The 23113-nt window shown below is 41.9% G+C and overlaps 1 protein-coding gene across 3 annotated transcripts in view; it reads right to left on the reverse strand.

Annotated features, from left to right (window-relative positions):
• Positions 1–23113, reverse strand: part of UBE4B (ubiquitination factor E4B) — a 147886-nt gene that overhangs the window by 35498 nt on the left and 89275 nt on the right. For all 3 annotated transcript variants that reach the window (XM_003822106.6, XM_008975635.6, XM_063594812.1), the window contains 8 exons: positions 18385–18468; positions 15810–15866; positions 14639–14755; positions 14442–14540; positions 12767–12880; positions 10092–10290; positions 8094–8232; positions 250–349 (listed from right to left, as the gene is read on the reverse strand). In XM_003822106.6, the coding sequence (XP_003822154.1) occupies positions 250–349; positions 8094–8232; positions 10092–10290; positions 12767–12880; positions 14442–14540; positions 14639–14755; positions 15810–15866; positions 18385–18468 (909 nt within the window). The remainder of the gene's footprint in view (positions 1–249; positions 350–8093; positions 8233–10091; positions 10291–12766; positions 12881–14441; positions 14541–14638; positions 14756–15809; positions 15867–18384; positions 18469–23113) is intronic.

Below are 23113 nucleotides of genomic sequence, written 5' to 3' on the forward strand. Positions count from 1 at the left end.
ATAAAACCCATTAAGAATTCATAGTCACAGCAGAAGCATATCTATCCATATTCTGTCCTGAGACTGAAATAATTATATACACATATAAGTAAGGTATCAACAAGTTTTAAAATATACTATTTTATCGGAAGGGAAAAGAATAACAAAGAAAAAGTGAGGACACTAAACTGCTCACTCAAGGCATATATTCTGTTGGGAAAATTATCACTATGAGGCTGGTCTATAATTATTCCACTTAGCTATACAAACCTTAAGCTGAGTTTTACAGCGCTTCAGCATTTCGCGGTGTCTAGTTGCCAGTGGGGAATCTTTCCATTGGCTTTCATTATTTTTCAAATCTTCTACAGTTCTGAAATCAAAGACTAACAGTCAAATGAAAGAAAATAGCCGGATCCATCTTACCCATTCATCTTGCCCATTTCACTGACTCTCACACGCAGTTGTTTGTTTTCGCATTGTAACATCTTTAAAATCAGAGTATATCTTACAACCAGCAGCAAGTCATAGTTTAATTGGCAGCATTTTTCTTTCTTTCTTTTTTTTTTTTTTTAAGACAGAGTCTCGCTCTGTCACCAGGCTGGAATGCAGTGCTGCAATCTCAGCTCACTGCAACCTCCGCCTCCTGGGTTCAAGTGATTCTCCTGCCTCAACCTCCCAAGTAGCTGGGATTACAGGTGCTCACCATCATGCCCAGCTAATTTTTTGTATTTTTAGTAGAGATGAGGTTTCACTATGTTGAGCAGGCTGGTCTCAAACTCCTGACCTTGTGGTTTGCCTGCCCCAGCCTCCCAAAGTGCTGGGATTACAGGCATGAGCCACCGCGTCCGGCCATATTTTTCTTTTTTATTGGTTCCTAAAACAATGATGTGTCTTTGAATGGATGGCACTATAGATTTGGTAAATATAATCATCTTTTTTGTTGCAAGAAAGTACACTGTTCCCTTATTTTTCTGGGAGGGAAAAAAAGAAGTCTCTCATGAAAATTCAAGGTTACTTTGCCTATTCAATTACCCAAAACAAAAGGCTATTTTACTAACGGCATCGTCCTTTACAACTGTTCCCTCTGCTCGGAATGCTCTTCTCTGAGTTGATCTCTGGCTTTGCTCCTTCACTCCCCTCAGGTGTCTGCTCAAACACCATCTGTCTCTGCAGTAAAGGCTTCCTCATCACCTAATAGGCTGCATATTTTGAAGACCGACTCACTTAACACTATTTCAACCCCTTTCTATCATGACGTTGTGTGTAATACTAGATGTTGCTAAATCTCCAAAAGCTACATTTCCTAGACTCCCCTCCTGCCAGCATTTCTGTAAGACCTAGTTTTCACTGAGATGAACCCTCACTGAAGGCAGGGTGAGTACTGTGAAGTGACTGCGTGACTGCATGATCCTTCTGGAAGTACAGTGGTAGAGGGGTTTTGGCTGAAGCTGTGGCAGAGGCTGTGCTGTCAGGCTGACCTCCGAAGCAGCTTCCTTGTTCAAAGTATAGCTCTGGGAATCTTCTATTATAGCCATTCCAATGATTCAGTAAACCAACTAGTTCCCTTTTCTGCTTATCCCAGAAGAACTGGATTCTTTCGTCTACAACTGAAACATGAGTATGGTAGACAAAAGAATGGCTCCTCCAAACTTGTCGCATCCGAATCCTTCGAGGGAACCTGTGAACATGTGATCTCCCATGGCGAAAGGGACGTTGTAGATGTGATTAAGGGTACGGATTTGAGATGGGAAGAGTATCTTGGATGATTTTGGAGGGCCCAATATAATCACAAAGGTCCTTCTAAGAGAAAAAAGGACTCAGAGACAGAGAAGGAGATGTGACAATGGGACAATGGAAGCAAAGGTCAGAGAGAGAAGGAGATCTTGTTGTTGTCTTTTTTTTTTTAGACTGAGTCTTGCTCTACTGCCCAGGCTGGAGTAAAGTGGCATCATCTGGCTCACTGCAACCTCTGACTCCCGGGTTGAAGCGATTCTCCTGCCGCAGCCTCCCAAGAAGCTGGAATTATAGACACCTGCCACCAGGCCTGGCTAACTTATATTTTTAGTAGAGATGGGGTTTCAACATGTTGGCCAGGCTGATCTCAAACTTCTGACCTCAAATGATCCACCTGCCTTGGCCTCCCAAAGTGATGGGATTACAGGTGTGAGCCACGTGCCCAGCCTTGTTTTTTGCTTTTTTGAGACAGGGTCTCTCACTCTGTTGCCCTGGAGTGCAGTGGCACGATCTCAGCTCATTGCAACCTCTACCTCCTGGGTTCAAATAATTCTCGTACCTCAGCCTCCTGAGTAGTGGCGACTACAGGGGTGCGTTACCATGCCTGGCTAATTTTTGTATTTTTTGGTAGAAAAGGGTTTCACCATGTTGGCCAGGCGGGTCTCAAACTCCTGACTTCAAGTGATCCACCCACCTCAGCCTCCCAAAGTGCTGCGATACACCAGGCAAGCGAAGGAGATCTAAAGATACTATGTTACTGGCTTTGAAAATACAGTAAGGTGGGGTGGGGTTGGGGGTGATGATGAGCAGAGGAACGTAGGCAGCTTTCAGAAGATGGAAAAGGCAAAGGAGATTCTCCCCTAGAGCCTCTGGAGGGAATGCAACCTTCATCTTCTTTTTTTGAGACAGAGTCTCGCTCTGTCTCCCAGGCTGGAGTGCAGTGGCGCAATCTCAGCTCACTGCAACCTCCGTCTCCCGTGTTCAAGCGATTCTCCTGCCTCAACCTCTTGAGTAGCTGGGACTACATGCATGCACTACCATGACCGGCTAATTTTTGTATTTTTAGTAGTGACGAGGTTTCACCATGTTGGCCAGGCTGGTCTCGAACTCCTGACCTCATGTGATCTGCCCACCTCGGCCTCCCAGTGTTGGGATTACAGGCGTGAGCCACTGCGCTGGGCCAATTTTAGGACTCCTGACCTTCAGAACTGTAATATGTGTTGTTTTAAGTGACTAAAGTTGTAATTTGTTGTTGCAGTCATAGGAAACTAAGATAATGACCTATATGGCTACGGGTATCACAAGAGTTTATAGGTAACAGGCCTTCATGAAAAAAATGGGGCTCTGGGATCAGTTCTTTGATTGGGCTGCATGGTGAAGATACAATTAGTATTTGAGGATGGAACACTGGTAGCCCAAGGCTCTGAGTAGAAAAACAGCTATATAAATGATCCCTGGTGATCTGGAATGAGGATGTGGAGTGGCTACCTCTAATTATGTGGTGGAGCTTATAGAAAAAAAAAAAAATGACAGGCTTCAGATTTTAAATTCTTATCTCCAGGAAATGTGAATTCATCAGGAGTTTCTAAGACTGTTGTTAAAGGAAAAGAGCAGCTCCAGTTCTACAAATTACAGTACAGAAGAAATTAATAACTTTACTGGACCTCTTATCTGAAAGTTAAGGCAAAGACTGGGACCCAAAGTGTTCAAATGGAGGAGTTTGGGAGAACTAGCTGACTCCAAGTACCTAAGTCTCTAAATTCCCTGAGCCTTGCTTGCTAGCAGAAGCAGTTTCTATAATGACCTCATCGGAGATAGTCACCTTGCAGGGTAATGCTATTTTCCCCTAGGTTCTATCCCATCATCCCTCTTTGCTTCCAGAACCACAGCTAGAGTCAGATCAAGGACTGTAATTATGGCATTATTACAAAATTGGATGCAACAGAAGCACATATTTGAAGAAAAAAAATGGCAAGATTTGCTAATGTGTTATGCTAGTTTTCTATTGCTGCTGTAACAAGTTACCACAACCTCAGTGGCTCCACACCACAAAATTATAGTCTTAGAGTTCTGGAAGTCTAAAAGGGGTCAGCAGGGATGGTTCCTTCTGGAGGCTCTAGGGGAGAACAAGTTTCCTCGCCTTTTCCAGCTTCCAGAGGTTACCAGATTGGCTCATGACCCCAAACCACTCCAACCTCTGCTTCCCCATCACATTCCGTATCTCCCTGTGACCCTCCTGATTCCCTCTTATGAAGACCTTTGCAATGACACTGGACCTACCCACATAATCCAGGATAATCTCCCCACCTCAAGATCATGAACCTGATATCACAGCTGCAAAGTCCCTTTAATCAAGTTAGATAACATATTCACAGGTTCCGAGACCAGGATGTGGGCACCTTTGAGATGCCATTACTCTACCAACCACATATGTACTGCAGAAACATGACGGTTATGTAGGATTATGTATGGGAATGGATTCTGAGGATGCTTGATCAGCAAGAGAAGAAAATGCTGATATACTCCTATGTAGGGCTAAAATCACTGACATGATTATACCTACCAGAGACCCTGAATTCAGTATTATTCTGAGTTGGGAGAGGTTCATATTGTGCAACCAACTAGTTGACTGAAACTTTGAATTGACAGTGACCTATACTGAATGAAGCTGAATTGCCAAATATTCTTTGATCTAATTCAGAGGAAATGATTCAAAACTTAAAGAGCTTGGAAAATTAAGGTGGATTTACCTTATGTGATTTGCTCAGATAATCCTCTTTCCAATACGCATATACACACCCCAACTATGTCCTAGAAGATACTTCTTAAATCACAGCATTGAAAAATACACAGATGAGGTGAACATAAATGTCTCTGGAAAGCACAATAAAGGCTATCTGCTGCAAGCCAGGAGCAAAGGTTCTAGATGGTTCCATTGAAATGGACCCTCTAAAGCCAGCGGGAGTGACTGTATCCCAGGAGGTAATCCATCGGAGGATAAAGAAACAGATAAATCCACAATCATAGTTTGAATTTTTTATAAGCTTCTCTCAGTAATTGATATTATAAGCTGATAAAATCATTAGATATAAGGAAAACTTGAACAGAAAATTAACAAACTTGACCTAAATAATATATGTGGAACACTGTAAAAACAACACAGATAGCAGTCTTTTCAGGTCTACTAATGTAAAAGGCTATAAAGTAAATTTCAATAAAGTTCAAAAGACACAAATCACATAAAATATATTTTCTTACCATGATGGAATTTAGCTAGAAATCAATTAACAAAAGATACATAGACAAATACCCTAAGAACCTAGAATTTAAATAATATATTTTGAAATAACCCACAGGTTATATAAGAACAAACAAAAATTAGAAAACATTTTGAACTGAGTAATAAGATATGATATAACAAAAATGAGGGATGCAGCTAAGGTCACACTAAGAGGGAAACAAAATAGTCTTAAATATACACATAAGCGAAAGGGTTGGAAAGGATGATCTAAATATCCATCTCAAGAGGCAGTAGAAAGCCAATTAAAATGGGCCGGGTGCAGTGGCTCACACCTGTAATCCCAGCAAGGCGTAGGCGGGCAAATCACCTGAGGTCAGGAGTTCAAGACCAGCCTGACCAACATGGAGAAACCCTGTCTCTACTAAAAATACAAAATTAGCTGGGCGTGGTGGCACATGCCTGTAATCCCAGCTACTCAGGAGGCTGAGGCAGGAGAATCACTTGAACCTGGGAGGCAGAGGTTGAGGTGAGCCAAGATTGCACCATTGCACTCCTGCCTGGGCAACAAGCCTGGGCAACAAGAGTGAAACTCCTCTCAAAAACTAAAATAAATAAATAAATAAATAAATAAAAGCAGAAATAATAAGGATCCTACAGACATTAAAATGATAAAAGGATATTATGAACAACTTCATGCCAAAACATTTTCAAACTTTAGAAAAACTGACACAAGATGTAATGAAAATCTAAGTAGTCTTATATATGTTAACTGACTTAAATCCATAATTAAAAACATCCCCACACAGAAAACTCTTAAGCCCTAACAACTTCATCACTGAATTTTTTCTGACATTTAAGGAAGAAACAACATAATTCTTAAACAATGAACTCTTCCAGGGAACATAAAAAACAGGAGAATATTCTCCAGTTCCTTCTTTTTTTTTTTCTTTTGTTGAGACAGAGTCTCACTCTTGCTCAGGCTGGAGTGCAGTGGCTCGGTCTTGGCTCACTACAACCTCCGCCTCCCAGGTTCAAGCGATTCTCCTGCTACTGCCTCCCAAGTAGCTGGGATTACAGGCATGCGCCAACCATGCCCAGCTAATTTTTGTATTTTTAGTAGAGACGGGTTTTCACTATGTTGGCCAGGCTAGCATCCAACTCCTGACCTCAGGTGATCCGTCCGCCTCGGCCTCCCAAAGTGTTGGGATTACAGGCGTAAGCCACTGTGCCCAGCCCCCAGTTTCTTCTATAAGGCGGCATAACCTTGATACCAAAATTTGAGATGCACTTAACAAGAAATGAAAATTACAGGTCAGGCTTTCTTTTGAACAGATGCAAAAATCCTAAACAGAATATTAGCAAATTGTATATCCAATTAGATATAAAAACATTAATATAAAAGTTAAGTTTACTCCAGGAAAGAAAGACTGGTTTAATAACAGAAAACCAACTGATATAATTCAACCACATTAACAGAATAGAGAAGAAAAAAGTCTAGTCTCCTCAATAGATATGGCAAAAGTATTTAATAAAATTCAACCAGTGCTAAGGGAACTAACTATTGAAATAAAAGGAAATTTTCTTAATCTGGTAACTGAAGATATATAGAAAGCTTTCCTCCACCAACTGAAACAAGATGGAAATTTCGAGGTTATTTCTATTCAACATTGTACTAAAAATTACAGCCTGGGCACTAAGGCATGAAAAAAAAAGTACAAGAAATAAAATTGTCATCATTTATAGACATGATTATGTGTAGAAAGTAAATCACAGAGAATTTGCAGAGTTAACTATTAGAATTAGTAAGTGATTTTAGGCCAGGCACGGTGGCTCACACCTGTAATCTCAGCACTTTGGGAGGCGGAGGCAGTCGGATCGCCTGAGGTCAGGAATTTGAGACCAGCCTGACCAACGTGGAGAAACCCCGTCTCTACAAAAAATACAAAAAATTGGGCCAGGTGCGTGGGCTCACGCCTGTAATCCCAGCACTTTGGGAGGCCGAGGCGGGCGGATCACGAGGTCAGGAGATCAAGACCATCCTGGCTAACACGGTGAAACCCCGTCTCTACTAAAAATACAAAAAATTAGCTGGGCGTAGTGGTGGGCGCCTGTAGTCCCAGCTACTCAGGAGACTGAGACAGGGGAATTGCTTGAACCCAGGCGGCAGAGGTTACAGTGAGCTGAGATCACGCCATTGGACTCCAGCCTGGACTACAGAGCGAGACTCCATCAAAAAAAAAAAAAAAAAAAAAAAAATTGGCCGGGCGTGGTGGTGCACATCTGTAATCCCAGCTACTCGGGAGGCTGAAGCAGGAGAACTGCTTGAACCTGGGAGGCAGAGGTTGCACTGAGCTGAGATCGTACCACTGCACTCCAGCCTGGGCAACAGAGCGAGACTCCGTCTCAAAAAAAAAAAAAAAAAAAAGAATTAGTAAGTGATTTAAGCAAGGTAGATACAGGGATATAAATATGATTCAGTTTCTCTCATAGCCAGACTACGCAGGTTCTAGACCAAAAAGCAGAAGTGGCATCATTATTATTGCAGATAAGCTGCTCAAAAATATTTGCTTCTGTGTTCCTGTGACTTCTGTTTGTTGGTGTTAGTACACAGGAAAAAATGCTTAGAGTAAGAAACACAACGATGGTGCTAATGAATTGGAAATTTGAGGCTGCTATCTGGCCATTTTGGACCCCTCATGCCACAGAACAAGCCAAAAAGAGAATTGCATGTAGGCAGGAGTAAATGATCTTGGTTATCAAGGGAAACCATGGTTACTTTTTCACAGTCCAGGGAAGAAGGGGTATGTCTGAAACCCAGGGGAACCTTTAAACTTTTAAAGTTTGAAGTGCCTCCTGGTAACGTATGCCCAGTGGGAAAAGTTAATGGAAGTCTGTAGTAACCATAAACAGAGTGAAATACCCAGGGTTCAGAACTCTCAGAAATCAAGGTTTGGATCACTTCACCAGGTAAAGAACTCTGGACAACTGAGCAACATGGATGGCGGTGGAGGCAGACAGAACACTATATAACGTACATACCTCCCCCAACATTCAAAACTACTGTTCACAATGGAATTGCTTGCCCCTGAGAAAAAGTGGTAACTCAGGCAATCCCAGGACACGGTATCATGGCACATACCTATTGAGCTCCCGGATAGCCCGGAGTCTGCGGATATAGCGACGGCAACTAGGCAGAATAGAGAGGTGGTGAGCATGCAGGGTGAGAAAGAAGCACTCCGTAGGGAATTTCGGCTCAGAAAATGGAGGCTGATCGCCATCTAGGAAAAATAACATCATTCCCTAAATAAAATCTATTACATGTCTCAATCAGAGAAAAAGCTGAATTCAGAAGAGAAAATTACATTTGAATTTTTATGAAGTTTAAAGATACTTTTTATTTATTTATTTATTTATTTATTTATTTGAGATGGAGTTTTGCTCTTGTCACCCAGGCAGAAGTGCAATGGCACGATCTTGGCTTACTGCAAATTCCGTCTCCCAGGTTCAAGTGATTCTCCTGCCTCAGCCTCCCTAGTAAGCTGGGATTACAGGCGTGTGCCACCACACCTGGCTACTTTTGCATTTTTAGGAGAGACGAGGTTTCACCATGTTGCTCAGACTGGTCTCGAACTCCTGACCTCAGGCAATCTACCCTCCTTGGCCTCCCAAAGTGCTGGGATTACAGGCGTGAGCCACCATGCCCGGCCAGAAGTTTAAGGATACTTTTGCAATTATAAACTTAAACAATACTACAAGAAGAAGAGAATTCGTGTTAGCTCCATTCAAGGACCACCGTATTCTGTCCTACCTCGTTAAATGTGCATACAGATGTCCATCACGATCTTTTTTTTTTTTGAGGGCCTTACTCTGTCGCCTAGGCTGCAGTGCAGTGGTAAGATCACAGGTCACTGCAGCCTCAATTTCCTGGGCTCAGGCAATCCTCCTGCCTCAGTCTCCTGGGTGGCTGGGAACACAGGCATGTGCCACCATGCTGGGCTAATTTTTTTCTTTGTAGACATGGGGTTTCCTTATTTTGCCCAGGCTGGTCTTGAACTCCTGGGCTCAAGCTATCCTCCCACCTCAGCTTCCAAAAGTGCTGGGATTATGGATGTGAGCCACCATTCCCAGCCCATCAACAATCTTTGGTGATGTTCCTTACTGATGTATTGTATAAAATCTCCATTTTTCAACACAATACAGAAATATTTAAATCTCGAAATGGTATTAAATTATGTTAATAAACTACTGATTCCAGAGCCGTTTCCCTGCATATTTCTTTTTTCTAATTTTTTTCTATTATAAATAATAGTACTACTGGGAGGATTTATGTAAACAAAATTATTCCTTTTTCCTCCAACTTTGGGAATATAACCTGAAAAGTAGAATTATTGAGAACAACAGTATTATAATTTTTGCTATGAACCACCAGAATTCACTTTAGATAGGTTAAATAAATTGATTAAATATCACCTACTTCTTCAAAAACTTACATTCTATTTTATCACTTTGGTTTTGGCTTTTTTATAGATATATTATGATAACTTGAATTTTTTTTTTCAATTTGTATCTGTTTTTTTTTTTTTTTTGAGACAGAGTCTCACTCTGTTGCCCAGGCTGGAGTGCAGTGCCATGATCACAGCTCAATGCAAGCTTAGCCTCCTGGGTTCAAGCGATTCTCCTGCCTCAGCCTCCTGAGTAGCTGGGATTACAGGTGTGTGCCACTACACCCGCTAATTTTTGTATTTTTAGTAGAGATGGGGTTTCACCATGGTGGTCAGGCTGGTCATGAACTCTGGACCTTTTTTGATCTGCCCACCTCAGCCTCCCAAAGTGCTGGGATTACAGGCGCGTGCCACCATGCCCTGCTAATTTTTGTATTTTTAGTAGAGACGGGGTTTCACCATGGTGGTCAGGCTGGTCTTGAACTCCTGACCTCGTGATCCGCCTGCCTCGGCCTCCCAAAGTGCTGGGATTATAGGTATGAGCCACCACACCAGGCCTACTGTATTAATTTTTATTATGTTTCTCTATCTCTTAAGTTCATTTTATGGTGAGGTGGTAACAATCTGTGAGGAATTACTAGCACGCAGACAAGAGGGCAGTGTTTTAATGACCGAGTCATGAACACAGTACTCACAGAGTTCAGTCAGCCAGTCGTTCACATCTTCCATCGTTGCATTCACACGCGTCTCATCATTTGGAAGAGTAATCCGACATCTTGGGTGAAAAATATACGTGGGATCAACTGTTTCTAACTTGATTTTTGTACTTAGCTGCTGCAGTACCCAAAGGAAATTCAGCATAAATCCATCTGTAGACACCAATCTATCATCTGTCTGTGAAAGTTGAAAAGAAAAAGTATTTTCAAACATTAAAAAAATTTTTTTTGAGATGGGGTCTCACTCTGTTGCCCAGGCTGGAGTGAAGGGCTGTGATCTCGGCTGCAACCTCCGCCTCCCAGGCTCAAGCAATCCTCCCACCTTAGCCTCCCAAGTAGCTGGGACCTAAACTGATCCACCCACCTCAGCTTCCCAAAGTGCTGGGATTCCAGGTGTGAGCCACTGTGACCAGCCAAGAAAAAGTATTTAAAATAACATGAATAGAAATTTTGGCAAACTTTGTAAGAAAGCAGACGGAACTTTCAAACATAACTGTATCCTAAAGTCAATGAGAAGACATATATCTCATCACCACTGTCATTCCATTGATTCTATATTAGCAGGTGCTACTTGTTGAATACTACCTATTATATAATTATTATTTATATAAGAGGCATTTTATACATTCTTTTCTTTTCTTTTTTTGAGATGGAGTTCCACTCTTGTTGCCCAGGCTAGAATGCAGTGGCGCGATCCTCGCTCACTACAACCTCCGCCTCCCGGGTTCAAGTGATTCTCCTGCCTCAGCCTCCCGAGTAGCTGGGATTACAGGCACCCGCCATCACGTCCGGCAAATTTTTTGTATTTTTAGTAGAGATGAGGTTTCACCATATTGGCCAGGCTGGTCTCGAACTCCTGACCTCAGGTGATACGCCCGTCTCACCCTCCCAAAGTGCTGGGATTACAGGCATGAGCCACCACGCCCGGCCATTTTATACATTCTTTTACTGAACCATCACAATAATTCTTACAGGTCCGTAATACTGCTGTTAACATTTTATGCAGGAGGAAATAAAGACTCAGAGACCCTGAAGTGATTTGCCTGAGCCTCAACATTAGTAAGTAGAAACACAATAAATGTTTCTTTCTTTCTTTTTTTTTTTTTTTGAGACAGGGTTTTACTCTGTTGCCCAGGCTGTAGTGCAGTGGTGCAAACATAGCTCACTGCAGCCTCAACCTCCTGGGCTTAAGTGATCCTCCCACTTCAGCCTCCTGAATAACTGGGTCTACAGGTCTATGCCACTACACTGGCTAATTTTTTATTTTTTTTGTAGAGACAGGGTCTCCCTATGTTGCCCAGGCTGGTCTCGACCTCCCTGGTTCAAGTGATCCTCTTCTTGCCTCAGCCTCCCAAGTAGCTGAAACTATAGGCATGCACCAGCCACCATGCCCAGATAACTTTTGTGTATTTTGTAGAGATGGGGTCTCATTATGTTTCCAGGGCTGGTCTCAAATGCCTGGGCTCAAGTGATCCTCCCACCTCGGCCTCCCAAAGTGCTGAGATTACAGGCGTGAGCCACCATGCCCGGCCTCTTTCTCCTCTTTATTTCCCTCAAGAGCATCAAAACAAGTTGCTCCACTTCTTATCATGTGACATTGTTTCTCTAGGTGACAGCATCAGCACGCTCCTGCATTAACAATATAACAATGTAACTTGATTACCTCTGTTAAGAAAAAAATAATAATACAACAATGATAAGAATGATAGTTAATATTGGTTGAGTGATCACTGTGTACCAGGCACCATTCTAACAGCTTTATATATAATAAACCCAGTACCAGTAGTACCCCAGCTTAGCAGATGAGGAAATGGAGGCACAGAGGAGTAACTGTCTAAGGTCCCGCAGTTAGTAAACGGTGGAACCACGATCAGAAATCACAAGATCTGTGCTCTTCTCTCTACATGATTTTTGCTTCTGAGTATACATATCACATCATTCATTCATTATTTATTACTAATCAAGGAAGGATGCCCTTTTCTCCTCTGGCAAAGCAGCTGCAGCCACTGGCCTGTCTCACCCGGACTGAAGCACTCACGCCCTTGCAGCTGCCTCCTTGGGTCTGTTCCTGGCTGCCCCCTTCTGTTTTGGTCCATCTACATAGCAGCTTTTGTGGTTTCCCTGCTGAAAACCCTCCCATGACAGTTCTGATCACGTAAACCTAACCCGATGGCGCCCTGCCTATCCACTAACTCCAGGACCCGACATTCCCTCCTGTTCACTCTTCTCCAGCCACAAAAGCCTGTGTGCTGGGCTTGTACCAAAGCTGCTTCGTTTCCACATTGGATAGCTCTTTTCTCAGCCACTACAATGGCTGGCTCCTTCCTATGAAACAAATGTCACCTCCTCAGGGAGGCCTTTCCTGCCACCCAATCAAAAATCACCTTCAGATCTTCCTTCTGGTACCTACAGTTCTTCTCATGTCATTTACTTTGCTCTATTTTCTTCACTGATTATACAACTGTCTAAAATCATGTATTTATATGTCTACTTGTTTATTCTGTGGAACATGGGCTCCACAAAAGCAGGAAGCTCGTCTACCTTGTTCAATACTGTACCCCCACTCCTAGAACAGTGCCTGGTAGGTGCTGACTAAATCTGGGTCAGATGAATGAATTTGACAAACAGCGAAAAGCAATCTGTAGGAATCCTACCTGCATCTGTGCTTTCTTCATATTGGCATTGACGACAGCCGCCATGTAACTGAGAGCAGCCTCACGGGTTTCGCCATTTAACAAAATACTATGCAGAATCTTAAAAAGCTCTTGCTGAAATTTATTTTTAAAAAGAAGAAACAAATTAAAACTATTTTGCACATGATTCCTTTTTGACTTCACGAACAGCTAGCCTACTTCCCACGTTCTCTCCTCTCCCACTTCTACTCATTTCAGAAGAGCCTGAGTGAAAGAATATAAGAAATATCCATATCCAACTATGTCAAAGTAATGAGCATGAAAGCAGAATATGGAGTGGGGGAGGTAGGCAGTTACAGTTTTTTGTTTTTTTTTGAGACAGAGTCTAGCTCTGTTGCCAGGCTGGAGTGCAGTGGTGCAATCTCGGCTCACTGCAACCTGCGCCTCCCAGGTTCAAGCCATTCTCCTGCCTCAGCCTCCCGAGTAGTTGGGATTACAGGCACACGCCGCCACACCCAGCTAGTTTTTGCATTTTTGTTGTTTTTTTTTTTTGAGACGGAGTTTTGCTCTTATTGCCCAGGCTAAAGTGCAGTGGCACATCTCGGCTCAGTGCAACCTCCGCCTCCCGGTTTCAAGCCATTCTCCTGCCTCAGCCTCCCAAGTCGCTGGGATTACAGGCACCCGCCACCATGCCCAGCTGATTTTTTTTGTATTTTAGTAGAGATGGGGTTTCACCATGTTGGTCAGGCTGGTCTCAAACTGCTGACCTCATGATCCACCTGCCTTGGCCAATTTTTGTATTTTTAGCAGTGACGAGGTTTCACCATGTTGGCCAGGATGGTCTTGACTTCCTGACCTCGTGATCAGCCCATCTCGGCCTCCCAAAGTGTTGGGATTACAGGCATTAGCCAACGTGCCCAGCCGGCAGTTACAGTTTTAATAAAATAGGCTTTGTTACTTCCTTCCCATGATCAAAATTACCTTAGTTACCCAAGCCTGTAACTTCTTTGCCTGTTTCTTTTTTTGAGATGGAGTCTTGCTCTGTCGCCCAGGCTGATGTGCAGTGGCGTGATCTCGGCTCACTGCAACCTCCACTTCCTGGGTTCAAGTGATCCTTGTGCCTCAGCCTCCCGAGTAGCTAGGTAGCTGGGATTACAGGCACGCGCTGCCATGCCTGGCTAATTTTTGTATTTTTAGTAGAGACGGGGTTTCGTCATGTTGGCCAGGCTGTTCTCAAACTCCTGACCTCAGGTGATCCACCCCCCTCGGCCTCCCAAAGTGTTGGGATTACAGGCATGAGCCATCACACCCGGCCCTTCTCTGCCTTTAAGTTTGAGAATTGAAGACATATTAATCTGCATTTGGGATAAGCAAGTCAGTGAGGGTGTGTGCAAACTAACAATTCTTGCTCACCCTCACAGTGTAAATGCCTAAGGGCCAGCTGGAGGAGGAGCCGGGCCACTAAGCTTAGGACCAGTTCCCAGTGATGCTACATACAAAGGCAGCATACTGCTGTTGTTACAACCTGTTATTCAAGACACAGGTTACTTACTTACAGTTTATCTTTTTTATGTAAGATCGAATTGGCTTTTGTTAGCCGTTTGTCTACTGGGCATAGTCCAGTCTACAAAATAAAAGCTCTGTATCTGGAGCTCATCTTTGATACTTCCTCTGGATTTGTTTTCTGAACACTTACCCTTCCGAGCTCTAAGTAATGCTGCAATGATTGGCTAACCACACGAGTGTTTTCCAGGGTAATGGCAGGCCCTGAGAAGTATTTTTCAACCACTTTAACCTGGAAAGAGAAGGAAAAAATGCAGTCAACATATAATGCACATTTGGGAAAGAATCTGAATAAAAGGGCAGCAAAGTACAAGTAGCCACTATACTTACATCATCTTCTGCAAAGACTGAGAAGCTAAAGAAAGCCCCTAAGTAAGAGAGTCTCTGCAGCTCCCGCCCACAGCCAGGACTTAAGGATTTCGGCAACCACAACCGCAAAGAAGCAACCTAGGCAGAAGATGGAAGAGCCAGTCAAGCTGCTGAACAGGCCGGTGGGGTAAAAATGTAATGAAAACTCTCCAGCTCCTCTGTATTTTCACAAGATATTATTAAAACTTTTATGTTTCAGCCAGGCATGGTGGCTCACGCCTGTAATCCCAGCACTTTGGGAGGCCAGTGTGGGTGGGGGTGGGTCACCTGAGGTCAGGAGTCCGAGACAACCCTGGCCAACATGGAGAAACCCCGTCTCTACTAAAAATACAAAAATTAGCAGGGCGTGGTGGTGTGCGCCTGTAATCCCAGCTACTGGGGAGGCTGAGGCCAAGAGAATCGCTTGAACCCAGGAGGCAGAGGTTGCAGTGAGCTGAGATTACGCCACTGCGCTCCAGCCTGGGTGACAGAGTGAGACTCTGTCTCAAAAAAAAGAATGTTTAAGTTTCAGGATACTATTTGATGAAGTTCAAATGAACTCTTCTTATACCACCAAAGGACTCGAATAACTTTTCCATACCTCTTGTTAGTTTAGTTGTACAATACTTGTCAAGGAAAAAAAACAGGCCCGGTGCGGTGGCTCACGCCTGTAACCCAACACCACTTTGGGAGGCTGAGGCGGGTGGATCACCTGAGGTCAGTAGTTCAAGACCAGCCTGGCCAACATGGTAAAACTCCATCTCTACTAAAAATACAAAACAATTAGCCTCACATGGTAATGCATGCCTGTATTCCCAGCTACTTGGGAGGCTGAGGCACGAGACTCACTTGAATCCAGGAGGCGTAGGCTGCAGTGTGCCAAGATCCCACCACTGCACTCCATCCAGCCTGGGTGAGAGAGTGAGATTCTTAGAAAAAAAAGGGAAAAAAAATCATAGAAATGAACAACTATAATGCAGGATATAACGTGTCTAACAAAAATGTAACAGTTGAGAGCCTCCCAGACACGTTACCTCCGCCTACACCTAAATGTCCTTCAAGAGACATTTTCCAGGCCATCTCACTAGAGGAATGCCTTCTGGGTTATGATATATTCACTGAAAATGTGCAAGCCCATCAGGTGAGTGCTTACCAAATTGCACACAGGGTGTGTCTTCCCAAACTTGGTTTCACAGAGCTCACCTAGTGCCTAGAAATAAGATCAGAGTCATTTAAATGCATTTCATCTTAAACTGACTGTCATTTGTAGCATAAAGAAACAGTTTTAACTGCTGCTATAAATTCATTCCCTCTAAAATGGCACACATGCATTCCCTCTGAAATGGCAGCAGCTTTACTACTTTTTCTGATTAATAAACTAAAACACATGCAATGTGAAAAACTTGAAATAAAACAGAAATATAAAATGAAACTAAAAATTACTCAAGCTTTACCCTCAAAGATAACCTCTATTGATATTTTGAGCAACAGTTTTCAGATATATTTTTGTGTACTGTATCTATATATGTTTTTTACAAAAAAGTTTTTCCACTTCATATCTTTCCATGTCAAAAAGATTTATTTCATAAACTTTAGATGGCTCCTCTTGCCAGTGTTAAACATGACTATAAATAATTACAATTTAATAAGCTATCAAATTCAAAACATATTTAAAAACATAACTTGGTTTCAAGATTTCTAGTACTTTTAAGAATTCCAACAGTTTCCTTCAGACATCCGACCATCCTAACATTAGAGAACGATGAAAAACACTTTTTAGGGACATAAACATAATTTAGCATGCCCATGGTAACTCAATCAAACATTATTTTCAACAGTTAATTTCCTCTGTGATTCGGACGCAGCTCTAGAAGTTGCTACATGAGCCGAAGAGTGCATTTAGGCATTGACACAACGTTGAGATGCCTTTGAGGTTCAGGCAGCCTCAACTCAGAAGGAAGCGTTCTCACTGCCTAGTGCAGGAGTTCACAAACGTGGCTGCATATTAGGATCACATGGGAAGCCTTTGGAAACCCCAATGCCATGCCACACCCCTGGTGAATTAAATCACAAGGTCTGGGGTGGGGAGCCAGGCAGAAACACCTTTAAAGATCCCCAGCTGATTCCAAGGTGATTCCAACGTATGGCACAGCAGGATCCACTGACCTAGAGAATGATCACAATGATTTCTGATTTTAGCTTCAACAGTCTTCCGCTTCCTGCCTCTCATTATTGTACCCTCTCACTCACTGTGTCCTCGTTATTATGCAAGCATCAATAATGGCACGAAATGAAATCACTGTCTACCACAATGGAGGCCTCTGTCTTTTGAACAAAAGGACATTTTGGTGATATCAGATGCTAAAAGCTCCTCACTGAAACATCAAGCTAATTCACACCACAACCCAAAAGCCAACAGTCCCATGAAGGAACATCTACATAATATGGTGATAATTAGTGTTCACTAAAATATTTCATCACTGAACTTTGAACAATCAGATTATTCCACTTCCTTTTATCTGCCACAGGCAGAACAATACATAAGGATTCAAAGAATTTTACCAGGAGCCCCAATAACATGTACAATGGAAAGAGCTCTGGCATAAATCCACTTAAAATTATTTTTTAAAGTAGGAATTCTGGTTTCACCTTCTAATTTCCCAGCATTCTTGTAGCCTTTTAGTGCCATGACAGGTTTGAATTTTTTAAATAGATAAATACACCCTTTGTGTACCGCTCTGTTTTAACATTTATCACAGTATCTGTTCAACTGTTGTGCTGTAGCTCTTATTTTTGCAGTAGATTATGAGTGCCTTGAGGAGAGGGACCTTGTCTTCCTAGCTTCTGTATCCCCAGTGTCTAGCACAGAACAGATCGTCAGTAATGAATTCATGGTATAATGGAATCCAATCAGTGGAATAAGTAAAAGAAATAAATACAGTAAGAAAAACAACCATGGTCTCAATTTACATAAGACTTAATTTATACATAGAATAAACTAATTTCATTTTGATATTTTTTCCTTTACACTTCTGCAATGAAAATATTCAGTAACACTTCAAAATACTTTTCTCCCAAAATTTCAAATAAGCGAATTCAGAACAGAAAGGAGCTTCTAATTTTCATTCTAGTTTCAGCATTTTCACAACATTCAAGCCTCCCCATGGGAATCTAGCTGAAGCTTCTGTCCACAATGTATGCCTGCTCTAAGTGCGTTAAAGAGCTAAGCAGATTTCTACTTCCCAAGTAAATATGACCTTAGGAAACAGGGAGGGTGAACAAGAGAGCTACCCTGAGATTTTCTGCACAAAGTAAACACATAAAGATAAAATTGTATTCATTTTCTTAGTATGTACAGCTTTGCCTTTTTTATTTGCATTTTTAATAGGTTTTTTTTTTTTTTAAGTAACAAAATTTCATCCCAACTATGGTATGCTCATTGCTAGGGGATAAGTTATCTTTTTCATAAGCTATACAAAGTACATTGTAATAAGTGCATTTAACTCCTGTCTAGGACTTGGATAGGTGGAAGATGTACCAGGCTGCTAACTGTCTTCACTGATGCATCTCACTGCACACCAAACACTCTGCATGGCCAACACAGTGATTTCATGTTTTAAATTTGAAAACAAGGTTGATCTCATGGACCTGAAAGAAAAGTATATGTCAAAATAATCTGAAAGAAAAACATCTATTGAATGAGTTAAAGAAAAAGAACAAAGTTTTACCATGAGGGGGTATTTAAAGTAGTCACTGTCGAGGGAGCACTCTTTGGCAGCAAGAGCCAGGCCTTGTAAAATGGGGATAAATATCTATAAGAAAAAAAACAAAATCAGAAATATAAGTTTAAGAGAATCTAAGAGTGGGAAGTATGTCAAATAAGGTGCTAGAACTGAATGTCCAAATTTCATTCCTTCCCCAGGGAAAAGCTTTTTTGCATACAAAAGTCTAGAATTCAGCCAGAGTGTTGACCTGTTCTTTGACAAGTCTAACCATAAAGTAATACAGCTGAATTCTCCAGAAGTAAGAGGAGTTTGGTGAACTCTAATACTCTGACAGGACCCCCAGTAATTCAACAAAACCCAGTAATTCAACAAAACCCATACATTTGGAGCCTGTTGAAGAACTCTCCAGGAGTCGTTGCTCTACTCAATTAAATTCTGCACATCTCAGCAACTAATATGTTCTTGATTACCAAGCATCTATAACCTGTTAAAAAATTCAATTAAATGTTCCAATATTTCCTTCTATCTATCTATCTATCTATCTATCTATCTATCTATCTATCTATCTATCTATCTATATTGAGATGGAGTCTCGCTCTGTCACCCAGACTGGAGTGCAATGGCACAGTCTTGGCTCACTGCAACCTGTGCCTCTGGGGTTCAAGTGATTCTCCTGCCTCAGCCTCCCGAGCAGCTGGGATTACAGGCATGTGCCACCACACCTGGCTAATTTTTGTATTTTTAGTAGAGACGGGGTTTCACTTTGTTGGCCACGCTGGTTTCGAACTCCTGACCTCGTGATCCACCCGCCTCAGCCTCCCAAAGTGCTGGGATCACAGGCATGAGCTACCATGCTTGGCCCTCTATCAATATTTTTTAAAAGCTTTTCCCCATTTATTTTGAGGAAAACAAGATAAACAGGCCAACAATCAACATTATTACTACATTAAACTTAAGTTAGAGCAAAGAGCTAGTTGGTAAATGTCGAAATTTACAAAGAAATCTTTAGTTAGAAAGCCTTACCTCCACATATAGTGTAATTAATACATTAACCTGCTATTGGCACTTAAAGGAACTCAAATCTACTTTTATACATTTATGATTAATACCAGGTAACACCATGTAAGATTTACTCAGCCTAGCTCATCTTCAAATTTCACAATGCACGCACTGATCAACACATTTAAGGAGTTGGTTGGGATTCAAGGCTAATAACATTAAACAGAAATGTTGTAAACAACAGCTGACAATCTGAATGCCAACAAGTTGTAATAGGAGTATACTATGTAGCCACTAGAAAACTTGAAAAATTCCCTTTCCTACTAATTTCATTCCATGAGCACCTTAATAATTTAAAGAGTACAGTATAAAACACAGGTGCCCTGGATGACAAAGTGTCCGTGGAGTGTTGTGAGATATCAATACAGCTCTGGAAGAGATCATTCTATGGTTTCTGCAATACCAACAATCAAGGTAGAAGTAACTTGCTCTCATAAGCCAGATAAAAATGGAGAAGTAACACTCAGGTGTGGAGCTGGGGAATGCCAACATTGTAATGAGGAAGAAAAGACAAACAGAAGTTCCAGAATCACCAAAAATTAGTTCATAACTGGTCATCCTGAAAAATCTCCAAATTTTTTTTTAGGGAGGCTACAAGTAAAATATAATTACACTTTCTTGTATAGTTATCCTTTTGTGCAATTAGGGCTTCATTTGCAATAGGTAAAATATTACTAAGCATAATCTTTTTCTTTTTCTTTTTTTTTTTTCCAGACAGAATTTCACTCTGTCGCACAGGCTGGAGTGCAGTGGCGCGATCTCAGCTAAATGCAGCCTCCATCACTCGGGTTCAAGAGATTCTCCTGCCTCAGCCTCCCAAGTAGCTGGGACTACAGGCATGCACTTCTGCGCCAGCTAATTTTTTGTATTTTGAGTAGAGATGGGGTTTTGCCATGTTGCCCAGCCTGGTCTCGAACTCCTGAGCTCAGGCGATCCACCTGCCTCAGCCTCCCAAAGTGCTAGGATTACAGGCGTGAGCCACCATGCCTGGCCTGACCTATATATTTTAAATAATTCTTTAATTTTCAAATGAATACCTCCTAGCACTGATTAAAAATACTGTAAGTATCCACCTCCAGTCCTAAATTCTAGCTGCTATTTATTTATCTGTGAACATTTCTCAAACATTAAAAGGAGGTAGATATTTCAGTCAAAGATTTAATAATTCGCATTTGCCACTCTTTCAAGACAAAAAGGTAAAATGCTGCTTTACAGTCCAACAGCTCCATCCCAGTTATCATTCCTCTCTAGATAAAACACATGGTAGCACATAAGAAAAGACAAAGAGTATTCAACACTGAGTGGCTGAAAAGTCAGCAGAATTCTGGGATTAAAAACAAACAGGTCTGGGCCAGGCGCTGTGGTTCACACTTGTAATCCCAGCATTTTGGGAGGCCGAGGTGGGCGGACCACTTGAGGCCAAGAGTTCAAGACCAGCCTTGAGGCCAAGAGTTCAAGACCAGCCTGGCCAACATGACAAAACTTCATCTCTACTAAAAATACAAAAATTAGCTGGGCATGGTGGTACGCACCTATAATCCCAGCTACTTGGGAGGCTGAGGCAGGAGAATCGCTCGAACCCAGAAGGTGGAAGTTGCAGTGAGCTGAGACGGCGCCACTGCACTCCAGCCTGGGTAACAGAGAGAGACTCACCCTCAAAATTAATTAATTAATTAATAGAATAAACAGGTCTGTGGTGGTCGTATAACACTGTGAATGTAGTAAATGCCACTGAATTGTACACTTCAAAATGGTGGTTTGAGGCCAGGTGTGCTGGTTCATGCCTGTAATCCCAGCACTTTGGGCGGCTGAGGCGGGTGGATCACCTGACATCAGGAATTCAACACCAGTCTGGCCAACATGGTGAAACCCCGTCTCTAATAAAAATACAAAAAATTAGCTGGGTGTGGTGGCAGGCGCCTGTAATCCCAGCTACTTGGGAGGCTAAGGCAGGAGAATCGCTTGAACCCGGGAGGCGGAGGTTGCAGTGAGCCGAGATCATGCCATTGCACTTCGGCCTGGGCAACAAGAGCAAAATTCCATCTCAAAAAACAAAACAAAACAAAACAAAACAACAACGGTGGTTTGATGTTATATGAATTTCATCTTAATTTAAAAAATGCAGGACTTCTCTGTCCAAAGCTGGTGATGGGGAAACAAACAAACAAAAAACACCCAGAGGTCATTTCATAACCTCTTGTGTAAGTTTGTTTATGAATAAAGTAGGCTCAATATACCCCTTTCAGCTGGTCACTGGGCTGATTTTATATAGAGAGAACTACTCGATTCCTCAAATGGTATCTTCTTGAATAGGAAAAGTATTCTAATTACTACCCATTACCTCTTTAATGTAGTGTATCACTCAAACCTTCCAAGACAGTAATTTTTTTTTTTTTTTGAGACAGTCTTGCTCTGTCACCCAGGCTGGAATGCAGTGGTGTAATCTCGGCTCACTGCAACCTCGTCTCCTTGGTTCAAGCAATTCTCCTACCTCAGCCTCCCAAGTAGCTGGGATTACAGGCACCCGTCACCACACCCAGTTAATTTTTGCATTTTTAGTAGAGACCGGGTTTCACCACGTTGGCCAGGCTGGTCTCGAACTCCTGACCTCAGGCGATCCATCCGCCTCAGCCTCCCAAAGTGTTGAGATTACAGGCGTGAGCCACTGCGCCCGGCCGACAGTGATTTATTTTCCTGAGAGTTCACTTACCCTTCTAGAGAAGAAAAGCTCACTATGTTGCCATTAATATTTCCATTAGTCAGTAAGATCATCACCTAAGATAAACAGCTAGTGAATTCCAGACAGAATACACAACACTAACTGGAATTTTTATTCTTGGATCCTGGCTGCTTCTTTTACAAATATTTTGAAGACTGCTGAAAACACAATTCCCAAGAATTCAAAGGTCTTAAAATTAACAGTTATAAATAATCTTAGGTATAAAACAGAGTGAAAGGAATCATACCAATTATAGCTATTGCCTCTGTTATTCTCTGTAGTCACAAAAAAGGAAGTGATGATACAGCAAACTGTAAGAAAATTTGATAAAAGCCCTTTCATCAGGGAAAAAACTTGTGTGACAGTTGCTAAAGGCAAAGTGCTTACTTTCCCAAACAGGTCCTTCAAACAGCAATGTTAACAACAAAGTTTCGCCTTGGAAGAAACCTTCAAGACTACGTACACAGCTTTATTTTTAAGCACTACATATCTGCATTTTCACCTGGCTTTACACAATGAGATACCAAAACAATGTATAAATACCAAATGAAATAATTAGGAAGATATGAGACATCTTTCCTAGTGGGAAGAAGACAAAGATTCTATATGGCATGCAGGCTGCCAATGAGCTAATATGGTCATTAAGTTAATCTTACAAACTCAGAGAATGAATTTTTGACACTATTTATCTGGCAGATGCATATCATGCCTTATGCCGTCTCTGGGTATTCTTGTTTTAAAAGCTCCTTGAAATCAGGAACGGAGCCTTACATATTTTTTTCATATTGCCCGAAGCACCTAGTGTAGACCTTGTTTAGAAGATAGATGTTTGACTGATTTGTTGAAATGGGCACATGATTTGAACAATGCAGCTGTCAATCTGATTTCCTCAAAAGAATATTGGGTAGGCCTTCTCTCTAATAACACATGGATGTTCGAATTCAGGCAAAAGTT

The sequence above is a fragment of the Pan paniscus genome, chromosome 1, assembly GCF_029289425.2.
Source record: "Pan paniscus chromosome 1, NHGRI_mPanPan1-v2.0_pri, whole genome shotgun sequence".
In the NCBI taxonomy this organism is placed as follows: Eukaryota; Metazoa; Chordata; class Mammalia; order Primates; family Hominidae; genus Pan; species Pan paniscus.